Genomic DNA, 24,413 nt, shown 5'->3' with positions numbered 1-24,413 from the left:
AATTTTAAAGACCATTTCTCTGGTGAAAGGTTCCTTCTCCAGCATGGGGTCTGGCATGGAGTCACATGCTCATGAATATTCCCTGTCGGGCTGCGAATCCACGGTAAAAGAAATTTCACTTTCTCCTATAAACTAATTACTGACCCCTGGGTCATACTGCTCCTAGCCAATTAACTGCCTTATTCCTAAGCCCCTCTAGCAGTCATCTTCAGATTTTTACTGCACTGCATGTTCGAGGGTTGGGAGTCCTCGTGTTTTGCTCTGTAGAATTTTTCTGCCTTTTTCTAGTTTTTTCGTTCAAATTTTCAAATGTTGTCAAATAGAGAGCGTGTGCGCTCTTTCGTGCTTTCGACCGGCAAGCGGGAATCGGTTTGTGATCATCTTTCACCGCCTACACCACACGCTGGATCATGCGGGTGAAGAGCTCTCCAAACTCTGCTCAAGCTGCGTACTAAGGAATGATTTTGTGGAGGACAAGCACTCCCAGTGCCTCTGTCTTCACCCGGATCACAAAGAAGCAGATTGCTAGATTTGCCTTGGATTCTCCAAACACACCATCGATTGACAGGCGGCGTGGCTCTACGCCAAGGCCTCTACCCTGTGCAGCAAGCAGGGCATGCCTCACCCAGGTCCGGCCAGTCCGAGGAGCAGGCTTCGAAGTCCTTTGAGGTTGCCCCATCCATGGGTCCCGCGACAAGCAGGTCATGGTCATAATCGGCCTCCAGTTCAAGCCATTGCTCCAGCTCCTCCTCAAATAGGAAGTGTGCTAACCAGGGGAAGCGGTGGGAGAAGCTGGAGAAGGGTAAGGTCGCCGACCTGCCCCTGAAGGCCCAGGTGGCCCCGACCACATCCTTGACCATGGAGCCGGTGGTGGCTGCCCTCTAAGGCTAAAGGTGCTGACCCAGCCCAGAGTGGCCCTTCCTCCCAGGCCTGAGGCTTTGTCCAAACCGATGGAGAAGACACCGGAGAAGAGCATGCCAGCCCTGAGCCCAGCTCCGACCCCCTCGGGATGTAAAAGGTGGTGGGGCAGTGGAGGCCTCTACCCTGCTCCAAGGCAGGATATTTCTTCTTTTGATGAAGAGAACAATGTCCGTTCACACTGTCCTGGAGGATGTGGGGAGTGACTACTGAGGAATCGTCGAGGGGTTAGATGATGGCAACTTAGGCGCAGGGCCCAGCAAGCCTACTCTTCCCCGAGCCCCCTTCCACCTCCCAGGAATGTGTCGCTGTATGTACTCTCCACGCATGGTAGAAGCCGGAGAAGACCACGTCGCAGGGTAAGGTGGCCAACCTCTTCCCAGAAATGTTGCTGGACATCCTGTCCCCCACATTCCCAGGAATACAGGGACGGACAAAGTGACGAAGGACGCGGACGACAGCAGTGTTACCCTGCCACCTCCGCGGAGGAAATGGGGCCGTTCCACTCTGTTGTCAACCCCGCATCTGGGCTCTTCCAGCTGATGCCAGAAGAGACCAAAAAGGATGGGTTCCAGCGCCGAGAGGGTAAAACCATTCTGGCAGTGCCTCTCCTGGATGACATTTGGGATGGGATGAGGACCTAATGCCGATGGAAAATCCAGCTTCGCGCTGGCGAAAAGAGACTGGCTGGAGAAGTACTGGATGTTGGAGTTTGCACCCAAGTGCCTACCATTGCAACGGTCCCCAGACTGTCGTCTCACTTGCTGCGAGGAAGAAGTCCTCAATCCATATTCTTCAGCCTCCATTCCCCCGGACAGCAAGGGGAAGAAGTTGCACGCCATGGACTGAAAGTTGATGTGCTCAGTGGCAACAAACGGTCAAGGCAGCGAATGCTCTTGAGAGCTTGGCCAAGATGACACTGTTGATTGAATTCACCCTGATGACAAGCGAGTTGAGGTGCTGGAGATCCTCCAGGAGGGCTAAATGGCATAGGACCATGCCATCACCGTGGCCCTGGACATTGCATACATGGGATTCTGCCTGATGGAACGGTGTCTGCCTCAATCGTCGGCAGGAAGTCAGATGAGGGTAATTGCTTCTGTTGAGCATTGCCGCCTCCTGTGGTTGTGTAATGTTGTACGGCTATGTGTAAATGAGCATGTGAATCCATGCCAGACCCTATGCTGGAGAAGGAACAAGTTACTTACCTGTAACTATTGTACTCTTACATCCCGTCCCCTTTCCTCAATACTGTATGGGCATCCCTTCCAAGGGACGGGAGATGGAACCTTTTGCACCAGAAAAAACCTTCTTCCCCTTTAAGTTTAGAGGCGCACTGCCCTCCGCCGCCACACACCAGTCCCCTTTTCCATGTTGACGGGAACAGGCTGAATTCACCAGCGCTCCTGGGTTTGGCTTCGGCCATGTAATTCAACGTGCAGATACTACTTTGTCGTCTTGTTTTATCTTTCATTCAGGTACTCGGTCCTGAGGTGTCACGCTCCTCCTCGGCACATGCCGACTTCTACGGGGTTCAGCAGGTGTCCATCCTGCAGCGGGCTCTTCCCAACTTTAAACCCCCGCGCCCTGTCTATGTTGCCTTGACCAGACCACGGTTGGAAATGGTGTTCGGCTTGTGACTCGCTGTCCTCGAAGACGCTGAACAGGCTAGCCAGGTGGAGGGAGTACCAGAGCTCGCCTCCAGAGTATCTCAAGAACTTCGTGAAGCATCGAACCAGGCCCAAGATAGGGCCGATATTATCCAGCACACCCTGCAAAGGAGACTACTTCCCAGGGACTCTCCAGCGCCGACCGGCCAGGTCCTTCTTCCGGCACGTGCACTGAGGCTGCTTCAGCTACCGGCCTTTGGGTCGAGGGATCCTTGGATCCTCCTGGGCGCAGTGTTGAGGGACCGGAAGGTTCTTTTACCGGGTCTACATTCGAGGCGCTCTGCCCTTGTACCGGCACCATGTCCGAGGGGCTATGCCCTAATGCCGGCAACACGTCGGAGGGGGGTGCCTAAACGCAGCTCTATTGACCCCCGGGTTGTGGGTGTCGCAGCTACCGGGCCAAGGAGCAGGGTAGGCCTCATGATCCACACGCAAGAGTTTTTGATGAGGCCAGGCCCAGCAGGCCAAGCACCACATCGCAGGCAAGTGGCAGGCAGATCAACAAAATGGCCGCCGCACCAGAAAGGCACCCGTCCGACACCATTCCACGAATTTGGCGAAGAACTGGTGTCCAGGTGGGACTGGCCTCAACCAGGTACATGGCCTACAGTCTACTCTTCATTTACACAGGGCAGCTTTCCTTCGCATCCATATGGACAGGGTACACAGCGGCTCCAGTAGCCCCCTGCTACCCCGTCTGTACCCTCTGCCTCTTTGGGCAGTGAGGAGGTGCTCTTCAAGAAGTTTCTCGGCCTTGTGAGGTCTCCTCGGATGGGGGTTATCATCAAAGACTCCATCAGGGAAGTCATCCCTGCAATGCTAGCGGCACCACAGATGCCTCCATCGGGCCCCGCTGCAGCCGCCTCCTCCGGCTCCACAGCCAACTCTGCAACCTCCGTCGCTTCCTCAGCCTCCGGTTGCGGTACCTGTGCCCCAGCCTCTGGCGCCATCTACTCCTCAGCCACAAGATCCAAGAGGATCCGGACACACCATCCTCAGCCAGGGCCTTCCATGAACGTCTTGCTGGCCTGGTGGAGTACTCCCCCCTCACTCCCCAACCTGAGGTCGAACAGCCGGCAGAGGGGGTTCTGGCTGAGGTCCTCACGAGACACCATCTGCCAACACAGGGATTCCACTGCAAACCGATGTAGTCTCCCTGGCCAAGAAGGGTTGGCTCAAGCCCCACCCGGCCCAGCCGGTCAGTCGACACCTGGACATCAAGTACAGGCAGATGGAGGGGGATACTCTTGCTCTCGACCCATCCTCGATCACGCTTCTCGGTGATTTCTGCGGCATCACTATATATACTCCAAGCCTCGGTCGTCCTCGGCCGCCTCCTCTGCGGCGCTGCTAGACAAGGAGAAGATTTTGGAGGCATACGGCAAAAATATCTACTCCAACGCCGGCTCGCACCTGCGTCGGGCCAACGCAGATGCCATGCTGGCTTCCACCAACCAACTTTTATGGCGGGAAATAGTGGACTTCCTCCTGGAACGCCCCACCCAGTGCCAATCCTGCTTTAAGGCGGAGCTAGTGGAAGCCAAGCTCGTGGCACATGACCTCATGGAATCCACAGTGGCTCATATCGATACCGCAGGCTGTGCCATCTGCATTGCCACGGACATGAGAACAGCTGTCATGATCTCTGCTTCCAAAAGGTCAGGGTTTTCCCAACTCCCTTGGAAGCAGATCCATAGCCCAGGTTCCGAGGGCCAACCAGTCCCAATTGGGACCTTTTGGACCCAGTCCTTGCGCCAGTGGCACCAGGCTCATAAATGTGCCCAGTCCCAGCGCTGGAAGCGCCGGGCTCATGATGCTTGGGTGGACTTACCTGCAGCAGACCATGCTGCTTACTTGCCTGCCAGCTGAGCCTCTGATCCTCTTCTGTTTGGAACTACTTTTCCTGTTGGGTGGGGCAGGAGCCACTCCCTAGATTCAGAACACTGGAACTCTTCTGGAAAGCAGGAACTCTTTTCTTACCTAGGCGTGGCTGTGGAAGGAGACACCTAAGCACTACAGGAGGCTATATAAACCACACCCGGTGGATGAATCTTGCTTTGCGTTATTCTGCATCCTCTGCAGCAGAACGCTCATTGTGTCTTCTGCATCGGATCCTGGGCCTAAGGAAAAAGGCTTACCATCCTGAATCCAGTCTTCAGCAACACCTATAAAGACAAGGAACAGGTTAGCATTCCGGCATCTGAAAGACAAAGGCTTACCTACTCTTCGTGTGCTCCGGAGGTCTTCACACTGCATTCCGGCATCTGAAAGACAAAAGCTTACCAACTCTTCGCACGCTCCGGAGGCCTTCGGCGCTGCATCCTGCATCTGAAAGACAAAACAAGGTGCGTTTAAAGACATTGGGGAACCTTGATACTCACGTGCCATTACTCCTTTCCACATCAACCCCAGTGGGTATTCTGGCACCCTGCAGCCGCTCCGAACTCGTACCTGCAAAATAAAAGACAGTTAGAGCGCATCGTGAAGCAGGCAACAAGCGCTTACTTACGTGCTTCCAAGCGCTTCTATTCATCATACGGACTCCATCTTCAACTCACTTCAGCCCGTCATCCGCCATCGCCGGAACCTGCAAAACAAGAGACATCATTGCTAAAGACTTTAAAGACAATAGAATTACTCGAAACTTACCGTTCGTGCAGTAAACGACGGACAGCAGTCCTCTGAAGTCAAGAGGCCTGCGCTACCGATCCAGTGAAGAAACTGGTTACAGCACCCTGCCCCAAGGCAGATGGAGAGCTCGGCATTCACTTACCTAAGGTGAGAGCGTTAACCTTTGGGGGTCTACAGGAGGGCAAAAAAGGGAAGAGATAGGGACACCCCAATAACCCCAGTTCATTAATCCCATATTTTCTGTCTGCAGACATCTTACTCTTGAAGTCAGGCATACAGTGCACAGAGGTCCAGCCCAAAGAGCCAACCGGGTGCTACACATCACCTTTGAAGATACGGTAGTCGCCCAGTCAAGACCGGCGCCTCTGCGAGAATCAGGTGAGCGTTACAACAGCCTGGCTCCGGGCAACTAAATTCAACCCGGATTTCCAGGAGCGCATTCTATACTCATCTACGGACAAAGAGCTAGACAAAAATAACAGCTCACAAACAGCCAAGTCTTTATCCATTCTTACAAAGACCACACCCAAATCGTACGCCCAATCTCGGCAGCGCTCGGAAAAGGGTCGTACATATGGAGGATTCCGCGGCTTCCAGGAACACAGATCCAGGCAGCCGGACTACTCGCTGTCTCAGAACTGGTGCAAACAAAAAGGGTTGGGTCTTTTTCCAGTCCCCCTCCTCAGCGTCGGCCTCCGACGGAAAGGCATGACACGCCACGCCCCTTCGGGTCCATGTGTACAGTGGGGGGCAAGCTTGCGCTCCAGGCACAATTCTGGCGCCAGAATTTCGCGGACCCCTAGATCCTCAGTATCCATTAGGTACTGCTTTCCTTTCCTATCCAATCCTCCCCTCCCACAGGTTGGGACAGCAGCTCATTTGGTTGAGATCTGTCGCTCAGAGCCAGGCAGTGGAGGAAGTCTCAGCCTCCCAGCGAGACTTGGCTTCTACTCCAGGATTTTTGCCATTCAGAAGAACCAGACGGGCCTGAGAGTTGTGTTGGACCTTTCCACCCTCAACCGCTCCCTACCCCTGCAAAAACGTCAAGATGGTTACCCCAGCTTTTATAGCAGAGACATTGGACAAGGGAGACTGGATGTGCTCCCTGGACCTGAAGCACACGTACATGCACGTCCCGATTTGGTAGCCCCATTGTTCTTTCCTACAGTTCAGAATCATAGGCTACCATTTCCAATACAAAGTCCTTCCATTTGGCCTCCACTCGGCCCCCAGGGTCTTTACCAGACTCATGAACGCTGTGGCGGCCCTACTCAGAGCACAAGGCCTCAATCTACCCATACCTCGGACTGCCTTGTCAGGGCTACATCTCCAGAAGTGGTTTGCCACTCTTCCCATGCCCTTACAAACACACTGCATGTTCTGGTCTTCTCCCACAACCCCAGGAAGTCACAGATGCAGCCTATGCAGACTGATATTCCTGGGACTCATTTAGGACACGTGCTCCGAGATAGTTTTCCCGTTGTCGGACAAAATCTCGGCCATCAAGAGGGCCACCACCCACTTCCTCACCAGAGAGGTGACCTCGGCATGGTGGTACCAACATCTCCTGGGTATACTGGTGGCGGTCCTGTTGGCCGTGCCGCACACGAGACTAAGGATGAAAAGGATTCAGCTGCACTTCACGGACTCATGGAATCTGGAGCAGGGCTTGCAGTCCGAGATCAACTTTCCTCCATCGCTCCACCTGGACCTAAGCTGGTGGTCCATGGACTGCAACCTACAGACGGGCAAGCCCTTTCGGGCGCCCTGTCCACAGGCCATCATCACCGGACTCCTCTCTCGAGGGCTGGGGAGCTGGGCGATCTCTTGGTCCACGGCACCTAGACTAGACAGGAGCAGGAATACCACATCAATTTGTTGGAGCTGAAAGCCATCTGGCTAGCGCTCAGAGCATTCCTACCACTGCTCAAGGGCAAGGCTGTCTTCATCCAGACAGACCACTCAACCAGCATGTACTACGTCAACAAAGAGGCACCAGATCCCCCTCTGTGCAGCATGGCGATCAGCATGTGGGAATGGGCCCTGGAAAACTACATTTACCATTTCAGCAGCCCACCTCCTGGGGGAATCCAACCTGGGGGCTGACCCTCTCCAGGCTGGGGGTGGACAAATACGAGTGGCAGCTAAACAACCTTGTTAAGGAGATCTTCAACAGGTGGGGTCACCCCCAAGTGGATCTCTTTGCCATATGGCACAACAAGAAGTGTCCCCAGTTCGCATCCTGGCAGGGTCAGGGCCCCGGCTCTCTGGGCGACACATTTCACCCCCAGTGGACCGGGATGAAGGGCTACGCCTTTCTGCCCACTCGCCTGATCCACAGGGTAATTTGCAAGATCAAGTCTCACTGACTCATCATTCTGATTGCTCCGGTTTTCGGAGCTGCTCAGCTTCTCGGAGGTGCCAAGGACCCATCCTGATGAGCCGAGCACATCTTCTGGCACAGCAGGGGGGCAAAATCATCCACACCATGCCAGGGAAACGCCCTCACAGCGTGGTACCTGAGCAGGCAGCGCTTCAGCACCTTAGCCTCTTGCAGGCCAATCCCGAGATCATACAGGGCGCCAGGAGCAAAGCCACCAGGGCGCAGTACAAAAGCAAATGTACCAGTGTCTGCCACTGGGCAGACTCCAAGGGAATTGACCCCTTGGCCTGCCATTTGGATGATGTGCTTCTTTTCGGCGCACCTCACTCATTCTGGTGTACAGGTGCTCTTTTTTGCCGTAAATATATGCGGCCATTGGGGCTTACAGGAACTCTGAGGAAGGCATTTCCTCCTCCACCCCTATCGTCAAACATCTAATTGGTTTTGCTAGGCTCTACCCGCCCGTCAAGAGACCGCACCCAGTGTGGGACCGTAACATAGTCTTGGGCGCCCTGGCGCACCAAACCATTGGAGCCAGTGGCGTCCGTGGACATTAGGCTGGTCACCTTCTAGACGGCCTTACTAGTCGGTCTTACCTTGGCTTGCAGAGTCAGCGAGATCCAGGCGCTGGTCGACTCGAACCATATACCACCTTTAGCAAGGACAAGGTAGTAATGCGGACGCACCAGGCATTTCTGCCCAAGGTTCCATCTGTATTTCACTTGAAGGATGAAGTAGAGTGCTGGACTGCCTGGGTGTCGGGCGTGCCCTGAAATTTCCCTTGGACAGGACCAAGGGCTTCCGCAAGTCTGACGCCCTGTGTCGGAGGCTCGAGGCCAGGCTATCAGGCCTCTAAGGTCTCCATATCCCGCTGCATGGTCTCTGCCATCAAAGAAGCGTATGCCGACCAGCACAAGCCGCTCCCATCCAACATGCATGCCCACGCAGTCGGGGCCAAGGCAACGGCCATCTCATTCCAGCGCCTTGTCCCTTGGCAAGTCATAAGCAGGGCGGCCACTTGGGCCTCTCCCTCGGCTTTCTGCAAGCATTACTGTTTGGATGCCGGCTCTAGATCTGATGCGGCTTTCGGACAGGCGATTATCAGGACCCTATTTGCTTAAGGAGGGTCTTCTCTCCACCCTGGGGCTACAATCAGTTGTAATCACCCATACAGTATGGAGGAAAGGGGACGGGATGTAAGTAATTATAAGCTACGCACCATAGTGACTAACATACTGTTAGTCCATAGTCCCCTTTCTCCAGCATGGGGTCTGGCATGGATTCACATGCTCATGAATATTCCCCGTCGTCAGGCTGGGAATCCTCGGTAAAGAAAAAACCAGTATCAGTTTCGTTTCTGATCTGTCTTTCGTAGTAATAACCAATCACTGGTCTCTGCGTCATACTGACCACAGCCAATGACTGCCCTCTACCTAAGCACCGCCTCTGGCAGCCATCTTCAGATTTTTACCGCACGTTCATGTGTTGGGATCCTCGTGCTATTGCTCTCGAGCGTTAGTGCTATTTTTCGCGCTTTTTCATTCCGTCGTCGCCTCCCACCAGGGCTTCTCCGCCCGACGAGATCGGATCTTTCCACTCCATGATCTCCAGGGCTTCCGAGCTTTTCCAACTCTGCCCTGAGGAGAAGAAAAAGGAAGGCTTCCTTTATCAGCGGTGCGAGGCCAAGAGGAAGACGGTCCTCGCAGTGCCTCTGTTGGACGACATTTGGGATGAGGGCCTTTCCCTCCTCAAGAACCCTTCCACGACGCCAGCTAGAAGAGACCGGTACGAGAAAAAGTACCGGGTCCCGGACACGGCCCCCCTATGCCTCCGGGCGCAGCCTACCCCGGACTCCGTCGTCTCCGCGGCAGCCAGGAAGAAAGCGGGGGGGGTGCCGCCTCCACATCAACTTCCCCGCCGGACGGCGAGGGAAAGAAATTGGATGCTATGGGACGTAGAGTCATCTCGTCGGCAGCGACGACGATTAAAGCGGCCAACGCCTTGGCTATCGTGGCCCGCTACGACAGGGAGCTCTGGTACAAGATAGCTTCCCTGCTGGATTTTCTGCCGGACGACAAGAGGGCGGAGGCCCTTGAGATCCTGCAGGAAGGTGAGGTGGCGTCGGACCACGCCATCACCGTGGCGACGGACATCGCCGACACTGGGTTCCGCCAGCTGGGCAACGGCGTTTGCCTTCGACGTCGTGGATGGCTCAAAGCTACAGACTTTCGGCAGGACGTCCAGACCAGAGTCCTGGACATGCCCTTCGGGAACAACCTGTTTGGGAAGACGGTGGACGATTCCCTTCAGGCCATCAAGGCGGATACTGAGACGGCCAGGGCCCTTGGAGTCCTGCAGCAACGACGAACGCCCTTCGGAGCGGCGGAGGCAAGGGCGCCTCCAAAGGTTCCGGCGGCGGTTTCGCTTCCTACCGTCAAGCGGCCCGCTCGTCGTCGCAAGAGGCCTACAGAGGACGAGGCAAGTCTAGCGGACCCCGCTGTCGTCGCCAAGGAGGTCAAGGCGGCAAGGCCGCGTCCAAGCAGGATTGAACCGGCCGTGGGGTCGGGCCCCCACCGAAGCACCCCGGTGGGAGGCCGGCTGGCGGGCTTCGTCAGCGTGTGGGAGTCCATCTCCACCGACCGTTTGGTGCTGGACGCCCTGGCCCGGGGCCACGCGCTCGAGTTTCAAAGAAGGTGCCCGCGCGTCCCCCCCGTGGCCAGGAAAGAACTTCACGTCCCTCAACTTCTCCTGGAGGTAAAGGCGATGCTCAGAAAGGGCGCCATCGAACTCGTCCCAAAGAGGCTTCGGGGCTCCGGAGTCTACTCGCGATACTTCCTCGTGAAGAAGAAGACGGGAGGATGGCGCCCCATCCTAGACCTGCGACGTCTGAACAAGTTCATCAAGGCGCAGAAGTTCCGGATGGTCACCCTCCAGCACTTCCTGGGTCAGCTGGAGGAAGGAGACTTCCTATCGTCGTTGGATTTGGAGGATGCCTACTTCCACATTCCCATCCTAAAGGGGCACCGAAAATTCCTCAGATTCGTGGTCCAAGGGCGTCATTACCAGTTCAAAGCCCTCCCCTTCGGACTACGGTCGGCACCCAGGGTTTTCACCAAGTGCCTCGCACCGGTGGCGGCGCAGCTGCGCCGCGAGGGGATTCACGTCTACCCCTACCTGGACGACTGGCTCATCCGCGCCAAGACGAGGGAGCTCGCCGTGGTCCACACGGCAAGGACCGTCCAACTCCTCACGGACCTGGGATTCTCCGTGAACTACGCCAAATCCCACCTGGTGCCCGCGCAAGTCGCACTGTTTCTGGGAGCGAGGCTCGACACAGTGTCCCTTCTGGCCTCCCCGTCGGAGGAGAGGACCAGGACCATCTTGGGCAAGGTGCAACGGATGTTGGTGGCCGACGCGGCCAAGGTGAGGTCCATCAAGTCCCTCCTCGGGATGATGTCTTCCTGCATCTACCTCATTCCCATGTGCAGGCTCCGGATGCGCCCGTTGCAAGAATTCCTGGATGCGCGCTGGATCCAGACGACGGGCAGCTTCGAGGAAAGGATCAAGCTCGACGAGAGTTTCCGACGAGCGATACGGTGGTGGGGCACCCGCGCGCATCTGACGGCGGGCATGGACTTCCAGACCCCAGCCCACCAGGAGACTGTGACCACGGATGCCTCCCTGGAAGGGTGGGGAGCGCACACCGAAAATCTGCACGCAAGGGGACTCTGGCTCCCGACGGAGAAGTCCCTGCATATCAACGTCCTGGAGCTACGTGCAGTGTTTTGGGCCCTCAGGTCCTTCCTTCCGTCCCTCAAGGGCAAGGTGGTGAGGATCTTCACCGACAACACCACCACCATGTTTTACATCAGGAAACAGGGCGGAACCAGGTCCCCAGCGCTGTCCAAGGAGGCGCAGGACCTGTGGCATTGGGCCGTCGCCCAAGGGATTTTTCTGGTACCGTTTCATCTGGCAGGGATAATAAACACCATCGCCGACTCACTCAGCAGGGAGCTGCGCTCGTGCCACGAGTGGGAACTACGGCAGGATCTGGTGGATCGCCTCTTCCGACGGTGGGGCACACCCCAGATCGACCTGTTCGCGACGGCAACGAACACCAAGTGCCGGAGGTTCGCCAGCAGGTTTCCCCAGACGAGGAGCATGGGCGATGCTTTCTCGTTCCCCTGGGAGGGCCTGTTCCTCTACGCGTTCCCTCCCTTGCCTCTGCTAATCCGGCTCGTCAACCAGCTCAAGAGGTCACGGTGCAGGATGATCCTCGTCGCACCTGCGTGGCCGAGGCAGATATGGTTCCCGGACCTTCTGGACTTGTCAGCGTCCCCGCCGATCAAGCTGCCGGCGGACGCGGATCTACTCTCCAGGGAAGGAGGCGCCATCCTCCACCACGACCCGAAGTCGCTGAACTTGCAGGCCTGGCTCCTGCAGCGCTAGAGTTTGGAGGATACGACATACCGGCCGATTGCAGAGAGGTTCTTGCAAAGGCCAGGGCGTCCTCGACTCTTAAATGCTACGGACACAAATGGAAGAGGTTCTCTGTCTGGTGCCACGCACAGAAGATTAACCCTCTACGGATTACGGCTCCCCAAGTACTGCCGTACCTGCTGACGCTGGCCAAAGCTGGTCTGGCACACGCGTCCATCAAGATTCATCTTGCTGCGATCTCCCGATACACCAGAACCACGGGGCGGACGTCCTTGTGGTCTCATCGTCTGGTGAAAGAGTTCATGAAGGGACTGTTCAGATCGTTCCCGCCGGTGAAGGCTCCGGCCCCGGCGTGGGAGCTCAACGTGGTGCTGACCAAGCTCATGGGACCTCCGTTCGAGCCTCTGCACTCGGCCCCGTTGAAGTTTCTATCGTGGAAAACAGCTTTTCTTGTGGCCATCACCTCCGCACGACGAGTGGGAGAGATCCAGGCCCTTTCCTGCAAGGCCCCGTACTTGACTTTCCACGACACGAGGGTAGTGCTCAGGACGCACCCCTCCTTCATGCCCAAGGTGCCGTCGGACTTCCATCTCAACGAACCCTTGGTGTTGCCTGTGTTCTTCCCGTCGCCGGCTGAGAGGACTTTGCACTCGCTGGATGTGGCTAGAGCGCTGAAGTTCTACGTAGACCGCACGAAGTGTTTTCGGAAGACGTCACAACTCTTTGTGAACTTTGGACCTGTCAATCAGGGGAAGGCTCTCTCGAAGGCTTCCATTTCCAGATGGCTCTCCGGCTGTATCATGTACTGTCATCGGTTGGCAAACCGACCGCTGCCTGGCCGTCCGAGAGCCCATTCCACCAGAGCGATCGCAGCTACCACGGTGTTCCTATCTGGTGTGCCCCTGCTGGACATATGCAGGGCTGCTACGTGGAGGTCGACGCACACCTTCACGAAATTCTACTGCGTCGACCGGGATTCCAGGGAGGAGTCCAGGGTCGGCCAAGCAGTGCTGCGCAACCTGTTCGCCTGAGGTGAGCCTGGTGAGGAGGTAAGATGCTTAATGTTGAGTTGATGTGATGCTTAATGTTGAGCCTTTGCCACCTCCCGTGGTTGTGCATGTGTGTACTGCTATGTATTCTTTATTCATGAGCATGTGAATCCATGCCAGACCCCATGCTGGAGAAGGAACAAGTTACTTACCTGTAACTGTTGTTCTCCAGCATGGGTCTGGCATGGATTCACATGCGAACCCTCCCGCCTACCCCTCTGCGGCTCTTCACTTGGTCATACTGCCACTTCACGTGCTTCCAAATCTGAAGATGGCTGCCAGAGGCGGTGCTTAGGTAGAGGGCAGTCATTGGCTGTGGTCAGTATGACGCAGAGACCAGTGATTGGTTATTACTACGAAAGACAGATCAGAAACGAAACTGATACTGGTTTTTTCTTTACCGAGGATTCCCAGCCTGACGACGGGGAATATTCATGAGCATGTGAATCCATGCCAGACCCATGCTGGAGAACAACAGTTACAGGTAAGTAACTTGTTCCTTCCTCCATACGTCCCACCAACCTCCCCCTAATACTGGTGTCATTAGGCAATGTTAAATCTATTGTCGACATGTCAATGGGGACTGTAGTGTGGCGCAGAAGGGCGGGGTCAGGGCATGCTCCCTGGGCTGTGCCCCCACGTGCCTCTAAATTTTAAAGGGGAAGGTTTTTTCTGGTGTAAAAGGTTGTCTCCCATCCCTTGGAAGGGACGCCCACACAGTACGTAGGAAAGGAGACTATGAACTAAGAGTATGTTAGTCACTTCAGTGAGTAACTTATTATTTCTCCAGCATGGGTCTGGCATAGATTCACATGCATGTAATTGGCTGGGGGCAGTATGACCCAGAGGACAGTGATTGGTTTTGGAGAACTAGTTTGAAACTAACTTTCTTTTACCGAAGATTCCCGGCCTGATTGGGGAATATTCATCAGCATGTGAATTCATGCCAGACCCATGCTGGAGAACAATAGTTACAGGTAAGTAACCTGTTCCTTCTCTGATACAAGTCATAAAAACAAATTAAGGTAAAAAGCAAACCATTTTCAAGGGCTGTCTACCAACAGGTACATTGTGGATCCTTTCTCGTCTGTTCCTGCCAAACTACAAGCTTAGCAGAGCCTAATATCCAAACCAACCACTAGATGGCAAAGTATGCAAAACCCGTGAATCTAAATGTATACAAGTGCAAAAATACTTGCTTTTCTGATCTATTGGGCATGTACTTGAAAACAGCATTTATCCTGTGGTATGAAATAATGATCAATGTGTTTTGTTACAGAGAGAGGACAGAGCGTTCAGGCAGAGATACCACTGCAAGTAATGCAAGGACAGTTCCTATTAGCCGTAGCAGTACGTCTGCGTTTGCAAGCAGAGATGTGGACAGAGGTGTAGTGATGATGGACAGAGGGAGCAGCGGCCAGGTAAAGGATGTTTTACCTATTCTGGGATGCTTTTTTTAAACGAAAAAATGTATGTTATATTTGTATAACAGGCTTTTCCTTCTGTCAATGGAGGGCACAGTAAGACCTTGACACACTGTATGTAACTTGTAACGGATTCCTTGCTCCGTCTGGAGGTGCCTTTTGGCCCTGCCAGAGGAAGCATGTGCAGAATGAACAGGAGACTTGCACCATTGGGCAACCAACACAAGAGCAGCACTGTTACCTCTATGGGCACTGAATCAAACCCTGAAAGGTACACCACTACGTAAATGCGATTTAGGGAGAGGGGGGGCCAAGTTATACTCCATGCACAAACGTGTTATTGGAGAATGCCTTTAACCCCCATTACAGAGGTTCCTGGCTACCCAATTGAGGACTTAATTTAAACTCTGCCCTATGTGCAATACAAAATTTCCTTGCGTTCCGCGGGATCATGGCGACTCTTGGTGCAAAGCCTGCAGGCTCTTTAGAGCGAAAAAGTTAAGAGCGTTGAACAAAGAGGAGATGGCCAGCCTATGCTAAGCTGCCGAAAACAGATTAGGAGAATCTGCTGCTTATCCAAAAGATCTTGAGGCACAGTAAGCAGGCAAGAGCAAGAAAGTGAGGAAGTGTTTGCCTTGGTGGACAGGTTTTAGGAGGCCACCTAGTCATAGTTAACAGGGGAACTCTGAGGTTAGCCAAAACCCAATCAAGTTAGCAATGGAAAGCATTCAAGTCTATTCTGCGGGGGGTGGGGGGGGGTTGAGGTCTAGAGTCCACACAATGAGGCGCACACTGATTCAGTTTTGACAGGAAGTTGTACATAATTTAGTCTAATCCTTTAACACACTAACAAACGAAACTAGCAGGTGAAATCTCACTACACTCGAACATAAATACAATTCCCCGTGGGTTCTAAAATGCATTCAATGACCCAGATCAATAAAAGTTGTAAAATGGTACAGTAAGATGGAACCAAGTCACAGGAGATATTCTCTAGCTTTAGAAGTCACTGGCTATAAAGAGTGGGATCTTGTGCCCTAAAATCACAATGCTGCTGCCCAGTTTGTATCTGATGCATGTAAGTTAGTTGTGTTGATGAGTGTACTAAGCTACTGGATAAATAAAATGTGTAATCTTTCAGTTTTCACTGCTCTGGTGCAACGCCCAAAAAGCACTGCAATGGAAGGATTCAAAGAGACTTGTTCTTAATGTTATGCTATGGAGGACAGGGAGAGCCAAATGTTTGCTTGGCTCCCTTACTACAGTATCCCCCAGAAGACTGGGGGTTGCTGGAGATGGGGGGGGGGGGGGGGGTTCCTGCTGTTTGTTCCGGTGAGAAGTGCTAAGGAGCAGCAGTTGCAAGGATTCTTTCAGTCGGGCCCAGAAGCGGAGTGTATCCCTTAGCGATGGAGAAATGCACGATGCAGTACTGTGGGAGGAGGGTACATCAACCACACAGACTACAGGTGTACTTCCATTCTTGGTTGTAAGCTACCTTCCAGAGCATGATCCCTTAAAGCTGGAAGGCTGAAAAATGACAGGAAGCCGACTTGTACCACAAGTTGCCAACCACGTTCGAGCGAGGTAGTCTACTGAACTGGTCACTTTACCGGGTGGTCCAGGGACACTTCTGAAGGCTCAGGACGGTTGGAGCCTCAAGACGTTGAGACAGGTTGATCCCACCAGTCCAGGGGTTGAAACACGGTACAGGACCTTCGCAGATCTGTTAGTCCAACAGGGCTTAATCAGGCAAGGCGTAGGAAGGGATGCTGGGGCCTCTTGGTTGTCTTCGAATCTTCAGTAAGCGGTTCTACTACAAGGGATTGTTGGCTCCAACTCTGATGTGAAGAAATGGCTTCCTCTGATTTTCAAATGATCCAAAGAAACACTTTGTATTGTAAAAATAAAGGATTTATTTAAATACAGGTAGGCCCAGATAAATCTAGTGGGTAAGTACTAACACATTATATGAAATCGCAGTATAAAAACGCAACACTTGGAGCCCCAAGTATAGACCTTATTTGAAGTACCTAACAGTAGTTCTAGGGAAGGCAAAACCTTTTTATACACATTCAGAATATGTCAAGCCTATTCTTGGGGCGTAAAAACCAATGGTTACTTTTTTCAATTGCATTCAGTAATGCAAGGGCAGTAGACCCTTCAAGTTGTATAATTCTCAGTGCAAATCATACTTTTGGTGAATAGTGAAACTTATTCTAGGTGCAGTAAAAACCGATAACTAGTTTTGTGATAACGCAGTTATACCAGGTAAGCAAAACCTGAGGATGTAATATACAATTACAGGTGCTTTTGAAATCGGGGAACCCTGGATTGAGGTAAGCAGTGACTCTTGTAACTTATTTTGGATGGCACACAGCTAACGCAAGCTAAGTAAAACCCACATACTTTGTTTGACCTCACAATGAAGGGGAAAGTAAAACCCCATAGTCACACTTTATTGAATGACTGTTATTCTAGGTAGGCGACAACCTAATACAGACTTATTCTGGACAGGCTAGCAGCAAGTCATGGGAAGCAAGACCCATTTGGGGGACACTCATACAATTAACCTCAAATGACTAATCTGGGGATACCAACACTTTACTTTTGGGAAGAGGCACAACTTAATCACAGGAGAGTAAAATACCTTCACATCTATTTTCCATTAGACTGGCAAAACAGTTGATAAGGAAGAAAATATGTTAACCATACTTTAAAGAATAGTGCATCACACATTCAAGATCAGTAAGAACCTTTGTAACTGTTCACTCTTAGAATTAGTAACCAACTCTTTAGAAGTAAGTGACTTTTAAACACTTTATTTTCTTTTCTAGGCAGAAGTCCCAATCCCTTGAGTCTTTCCCTTATTCTTAAAGCAGGAATGTTCTCAGTGGCAGAAGGAGGGTCACTAGGACTTGTGACCAACGAGCAGTGTCCGAATAGGTTCTTCAGTAGTAAAAGTCAGTTCCTTGGAAAAACTGGTCAAACAGGTGAGTTCTTTACATTAGAGTTAGAAGAGGGTCCACGGGCTTCGCAGAAGACACCCTAGCAGGATTCTAGCAGTGGGACTGGGTGCACTGGATGTGAGGACTTCCATCACAGAAAACCCACAGCTACACAGAAATCCTAACAGGCTTAAAATGATACCCAAGCCAACACAGCACCTCAACATTGAAGATTTAGCAGCAGACAGACTCCAGGGTCTGCAGCCAAATACCTAGTCAGTGGATTCCTTGATGTGGTGATTGAAAACAAGACCTCTGAAGGAACTTTGCAGCAGGGATCGATGAAGACTCTAGACAAGGTTTCCCTTGCGGCATAATGTGGTTCTGTGGATTTGGCGCCTTTTCATGGAGCACAGAAGACCGAAAATCAGTGGATTTCTCGTCGTTACAAAGGTCCAGCACACTCTTTTCGGACTCGATTTGTCTCTGGAGATCCACCAGGATACCCACGAAGTTTCAGCGAGATTCGGAAGACCGTTCACCACATGATGGCTCGTGGTCCCAGGGTATTCGGGTATCGCAAGGTCGCAGCAACGTGTGGGATGGCTCAAAATGCAGGTCTTGAGTCTAGTGGGTCTCACCAGGCTCTGGCTCGTCGTTTTTAGTCCCTAGGTCGATTGGAAGGAAGGGCTACAGCAGGCTCCGGTTATACAGCAGGCTCTCTGGTCGCTGGAAATAGTCTCAGCCGCTTTCCCTTCATCTTCCCTTTTCAGTTCCAGTGGTCGACCTTTCATCAGCTTCCAGGTTTGCAGTATTTATCAGGAATTACAGCACAACCTCAGCCTTCTCTCCCTGCATTTTACAAGAAGGGGTGGTCTGGCTGTCCAATCAGAACATCCAGCCCCCCACTTGGATTTGTCCCCATTCAAGCAAGGAAGAAGACAAAGGGCTGGGGAGTTTTTGACTCCTCCCTCCCTGCTCTCAGGCACTGGAGCTTGGGAGTGGAGTCCAAGGAACACTGGCCGAAGATAATCACACAAAGGAATTTCCTGCCCTGCATGTCAGGGGAAGGAACAAGAAACAAAAAAAAATAAAATGGCAGAAAAAGAAGACTGGGCCCTTGGGTGCCTTTACTGCAGCTGTGAACACAGCCCACGGTAAAGGTACACCAAATTAATACAAGGTATTCCTGCCAGCAGCCATTGAAGGTAAGCTTGTCACTATAACAATTATTTCTAATGTGAAAAGGGGATACACTGCATCTCCCCAGCTCTCCACATACTGTAGTTCACTCAAGGTTAGCACAAGAATGTTAAAAGGGGAGCCTCTAGAGCAACCCAGCAACAGGCTTTTATTGCCAGTAAGTTGTTGGAGGATGACTTTGAAAAGACACCATGGAGAGTCTTCAAAATTACACCCATAAGAGTTAAAGATTGAGTGTGGAAAAAGGTTCTCCAGCATGGGGTCTGGCATGGATTCACATGCTCATGAATATTCCCCGTCAGGCTGGGAATCCTCGATAAAGGAAAAATCAGTTTAGTTTCTGACCGGTCTTTCTTAGTAGTAACCAATCACTGGTCTCTGGGTCATACTGCCCCAGCCAATGCAGCCATCCTCAGATTTTTACCTCACGTTCAAGTGTTGGGATTCCTCATGCTATAGCTCTCGAGCTTTTACTGTGTTTTTTTCAATAAGTTTAATCTAATTTTTTCGGTCAATCGAGCCTCAAGCTCCACCGTTTCTACTTTGACAAATGGGGGACTGTTCTAGAATTTTCTACGCCCCTCAAGGGCAAAGTTTTCGTCGAGTTATGCTTCTTGGAGGATTCCAGAAGGTCTGAGGCCTACCTTGTGGACATGGCCCAGGACAAGGGAAGCTAGACACCCGGATCCAAGCTGTTCAGGAACTGCCCTGGATGCGGTTTACAGAATGTTTTCAAGGAGGATGAGCATTCGAGATGTCTCTACTGCCTTAATTAAAACAAGACCACTGGAAAAGGACTGCGTTTTGCAAGAACCTGTTGGAGCGGACTATGAGGGATCGTCTGACCCGCCTCGCCAGCTGGCTGGAGAAGGGCTCAGCAGGTGAGAAGTCTGAGCGGTCGTCAAAGTCCTGTGAGGGTGCCCCGGCGACGGGGGCCCAACAGAAGGCAAAGCACAGTAGGCACCAGGAGCACCGAAGGGTCAGGCGCCTTGGCTGCCAGGCAGGGCGCACTTTCACCGACGCCATCAACCACGAGCCAATGCTCTGGCTCGGGGAAGAGAAAATCCCGAGAACCTGGCTAAGCTTCTGGAGAGACCCCGGTCGATCTCGAAGGGATCAGCCGAGGGCGAGCGAGGTGGTGACCTCTCCCCCAAGGTGAAAGCCTTGATTCACCCAGTGAAGGCCTCTATTGAGGGAGTCGTGGCGGCCCTGGCAAAGCCTGTGGAGGCTAACCCAGTGGAGGCGACCTCGGGGCTCAGTTTCCCTGCCGCCACGGAGGGAATCATCTTTTCAGCCCATCGATAAGACCCCCATGAAGACCCCGGTGGAAAGGGGGGGGGCAGTGGCCGTCATGGACACAGATACAGCCTCTGAGGAGGAGCTGGTTGAAGTCGTGAAGCGCCTCAAGAGGTTCGAGGAGGCCCGGTCCCACGGTGGGAACCCCGAGGAGGCAGACAAAGAGAGCGACAGTGGCGCCGGCGAGACTCCGTGGAGGAGCAACCATCGCGTCCGTCGCAGCCAGTGCCCGAGCCTCAGGACAACTCGGTGGCCATTTTGATGGTAATCCAAACCTTAGTGACAGATGTGGACAAGATTGACCCTCTTCCTAACGGACGATCCAGCAGAACCCGGCTGTCTGGAAGCCCTCCAAACAAGCAGAGGAGAGTTCAACCACCCGCCCTCTGCCTTTCCAGCCCTCGTAGCCCGCTCAGCCTTAATCTCCTTCCCCTGATCCTAGGGATGGCACGGGAACGGATACAGCCACGATGGGGACGGGTGACTACTGTGGTGACAACGGGATGGGCCTTCCATCACCACCCCCTCGACCTCCCCGCCCGACAAAATTGGCTACTTCCATGCCATGATTGCCGGGGCAGCCAAGCTTTTTCAGCTATGCCCTGAGGAACAGAAGGAAGGTTTCCTCGATCAGTGGCGCGAGGCCAAGCGGAAGACGGTCCTCGCGGTACCATTGATTGACGATATCTGGGAGAAGGGACTGGCTCCCCTGAAGAACCTGTCCACGACGCGAGGGGTCGGTACGAGAAGTAGTACCGGGTCCCTGATTCCGCCCTTTGTGCCTTGGGGCACAGCTGACCCCGGATTCGGTCGTCTCGGCGGTGGCCAAGAAGGCGGTGGGGGGGGGTCATCATACTCAACTTAGACCTCCCCACCTGACGGCGAGGGAAAGAAGCTGGACGCCATGGGACGAGTCATCTCGTCTGCGGCGGCGCCAATTAAGGTGGCCAACGCCCTAGCAATTGTGGCCTGCTACAACAGGGAGCTGTGGTACAAGATCGCTCCCCTGCTGGACTTCTACTGGACAAGAGGTCGGAGGCCCTGGAGATCCTACTGGAAGGTGAGGTGGTGTCGGACCACGCCATAACGGTGGCCACGGATATCGCTGACACCGGATTCCACCAGTTGGGCAACAGTGTTTGCCTTCGACGGCGGGGATGTCTCAAGGCAACAGATTTCCGCCAGGATGTGCAAACCAGAGTTTTGGACATGCACTTCGACGGGAACAACCTGTTTGGAAAAACAGTGGATGAGTCACTTCAGGCCGTCAAGACTGACAGACGGATCAGGCCTTGGGAGTGTTGCAGCAACGACGGCCGCCCTTTCGGAACGCCAGAGGCAGACAGGGTGCCTCCAAGGGATCCGGCAGCGGCTCCTCGACGTACCGCCAGGTGGCCCGCTCCTCATCACAGGAGGCCTACAGAGTATGCGGCAAGTCAGGAGGATGTCGTCGGTGGCAAGGCCGCCTCCAAGCAGGACTGAACTGGCTGTAGTGTCGGGCCCCCACCGGAGCACCCTGGACGGAGGCCGGCTGGCGAAATTCGTCAGCGTGTGGGAGTCCATCTCCACCGAACGTTGGGTACTGGATGCCCTGGCCCGCGGGCACACTCTAATTTCAAAAAGTCCACCGCATTCCTCCCGTGGCCAGGAAGGAAAATCACATCCCTCAACTGCTGTTAGAGGTAAGGGCGATGCTCAAGCAGGGTGCCATTGAGCTCGTCCCAACGAGGCTCCGGAGTATACTCTAGGTACTTCCTAGTCAGAAAGAAGACAGGCGGCTGGCACCCAATCCTGGACCTGCGGCGGCTAAACAAATATATCAAGGCACAAGTTCAGGATGGTCACCCTCCAGCATGTGCTGGGACAGCTGGAGGAGGGCGACTTCCTATTGTCGCTGGACTTGGAGGATGCTTACTTCCCCATTCTAAAAGGACACTGAAAGTTTCTCCGATTTGTAGTCCAAGGGCGGCACTACCAATTCAAGGCCCTGCCATTCGGGCTGAAGTCGGCACCCAGGGTGTTTACCAAGTGCCTCGCACCAGTGAGGGCGCGGCTGCGGGGGATCCACGTCTACCCCTACCTGGACGATTGGCTCATCCGTGCAAGGACAAGAGAACTTGCCATCGAACACACAGCGGAGACCGTCCAACTTCTCACGGATCTAGGCTTTTCCATCAGCTACTCGAAATCCCACCTGGTCCCTTAGCAGGTCGCACGGTTTCTGGGAGCCAAGCTCGATACAGTGGCGCGATTGGTCTCGTCGTCGGAGAGGACGAATGCCATCTTTGGGCAAGGTGCCGTACCTGCTGGCCACAGGCGTGGCCAGGGTGAGATCCATCAAGTCTCTGCTCGGAATGATGTCCTCATACATCTGCCTGTGCAGGCTACGAATGCGTCCTCCAAGAGTTCCTCGATGCCGTTGAAGACATGATCCCGCTCAACAAGGTTTTCTGCCGAGCGATTCGATGGTGGGGCCCCCGCGCGCTTCTTGGGGCGGGCAAGGACTTTCAGTCCCCGGTACATCAGACGGTGACGACAAACGCCTCCCTGGAGGGATGGGAGCGCACACCGGAGATCTGCACGTGAGAAGCCTTTGCTCGGAGTTCCAGGATGTTGTTGTGGAATGACCTCTCCTCCAGGAGCCAGTGTTCTGGGCCCTCAGGTCGTTTCTCCCGTCCCTCAAGGGCAAGGTCGTGAGGATCTTCACCGACACCACCACAATGTTCTACATCTGGAAGCAGGGAGGCATCCGATCCCCAGCCCTGTCCAAGGAGGCCCAGGATCTGTGGCACTGGGCCGTCGTCCAGGGGAGGTTTCTGGTGCCCTTCCATCTAGCAGGAACTAAGAACGTCATCGCTGACTCACTCGGCAGGGAGCTGCGCTCATGCCACGAGTGGGAGGGGCGTCGGGATCAAGTGGATCGACTTTTCCAACTATGGGGCAAACCCCAGATCTACACTGTTTGCGACGAACTCAAGTGCCAGAGGTTTGCCAGCAGGTTTCCCCAGCCGAGGAGCATGGGTGATGACTCATCAACCAACTCAAGAGGTCCCGGTGCAGGATGATCCTCGTCGCACTGGCGCTGCCGAGACAGATCCAGAGAATGCGCCATCCAACATCACGGAGTCGCTGAACTTGCAGGCCTAGCTCCTGCAGAACTAGAGTTTTGGAGGATACTATATCCAGGTGGACTGCAAGGAGGTGCTTGCAAAGGCCGCAAGGGCATCCTCAACTCTTAAGTGCTACGGACACACAGAGAAGAGGTTCTCGGTCTGGTGCCATGCACAGAAGATTAACCCTCTGCAAATTACAGCCCCTCAAGTGCTGCCGTACCTGCTATCGCTGGCCAAGGCGGGACTAGCTCACGCTTCCATCAAGATCCATCTTGCAGCACTTTCCCGTTACACCAGAACTTCGGGACGGTCATCCCTGTGGTCTCATCGCCTGGTGAAGGAATTTATGAAGGGACTCTTCGAATCGTTCCTGCCGGTGGAGGCCCCGGCGTGGGAGCTCAACGTGCTGCTGACCAGGCTCATTGGGCCGCCATTCGAGCCTCTGCATTCGGAACCGTTGACATTTCTGCCGTGGAAATCAGCGTTCCTTGTCGCCATCACCTTCGCACGACGATTGGAGAGATCCAGGCTCTATCCTGCAAGCCTCCATATTTGACTTTCCATGAGACGAGGGTGTGCTGAGGACGCACCACTCCTTCATGCCCAAGGTGCCGTCGGACTTCCACCTCAACGAGCCCTTGGTGTTGCCAGTTTTCTTCCTGTCACCTTCGCAGCTGGCCGAGTGGACTTTGCACTTGCTGGATGTAGCTAGAGAACGTGGACAGTACAAAGTTTTCAGAAGACATCACAGGTTTTTGTGAACTTTGGACCTGTGAATCAAGGGAAGGCCCTCTCGAAGGCTTCCATTTCCAGATGGCTCTCCAACTGCACCATGCACTGTCATCGGTTGGCAAACAGACAGTTGCCCAGCCGTCCGAGCCCATTCGACCAGAGCGATCGCTGCTACTACAGCGTTCTTGTCTGGTGTGCCCTGTTGGACATCTGCAGGGCTGCTACAGGGAGGAGTCCAGAGTCGGCCAAGCAGTGCTGCGCAACCTGTTCGCCTGAAGGTGGGCCTGGTGAGGAGGTAAGAGTTGCTTAATGTTGAGTTTATGTAATGCTTAATGGTCAGCCTTGCCACCCCTGTGGTTGCATATGTGTACTGCTATGTAATCTTCTCCAGCATGGGGTCTGGCATGGATTCACATGCTCATGAATATTCCCCGTCGTCAGGCTGGGAATCCTCGGTAAAGAAAAAACCAGTATCGGTTTCGTTTCTGATCTGTCTTTCGTAGTAGTAACCAATCACTGGTCTCTGCGTCATACTGACCACAGCCAATGACTGCCCTCTACCTAAGCACCGCCTCTGGCAGCCATCTTCAGATTTTTACCGCACGTTCA

The 24,413-nt window shown here is 53.7% G+C and overlaps 1 protein-coding gene across 17 annotated transcripts in view; it reads left to right on the top strand.

Moving 5' to 3' along the window:
* SLTM (SAFB like transcription modulator) overlaps nucleotides 1-24,413 on the top strand; it is a 333,070-nt gene that overhangs the window by 281,404 nt on the left and 27,253 nt on the right. For all 17 annotated transcript variants that reach the window (XM_069624367.1, XM_069624362.1, XM_069624366.1 and 14 more), the window contains one exon: nucleotides 14,371-14,512. In XM_069624367.1, coding sequence (XP_069480468.1) covers nucleotides 14,371-14,512 — 142 coding nt within the window. The remainder of the gene's footprint in view (nucleotides 1-14,370; nucleotides 14,513-24,413) is intronic.

This window comes from Ambystoma mexicanum, chromosome 11 (genome assembly GCF_040938575.1).
Source record: "Ambystoma mexicanum isolate Mex_15411 chromosome 11, UKY_AmexF1_1, whole genome shotgun sequence".
Classification (NCBI taxonomy): domain Eukaryota; kingdom Metazoa; phylum Chordata; class Amphibia; order Caudata; family Ambystomatidae; genus Ambystoma; species Ambystoma mexicanum.
Note: the sequence above shows the minus strand (reverse complement) of the source record. Positions and strands in the feature narration are given on the sequence as shown.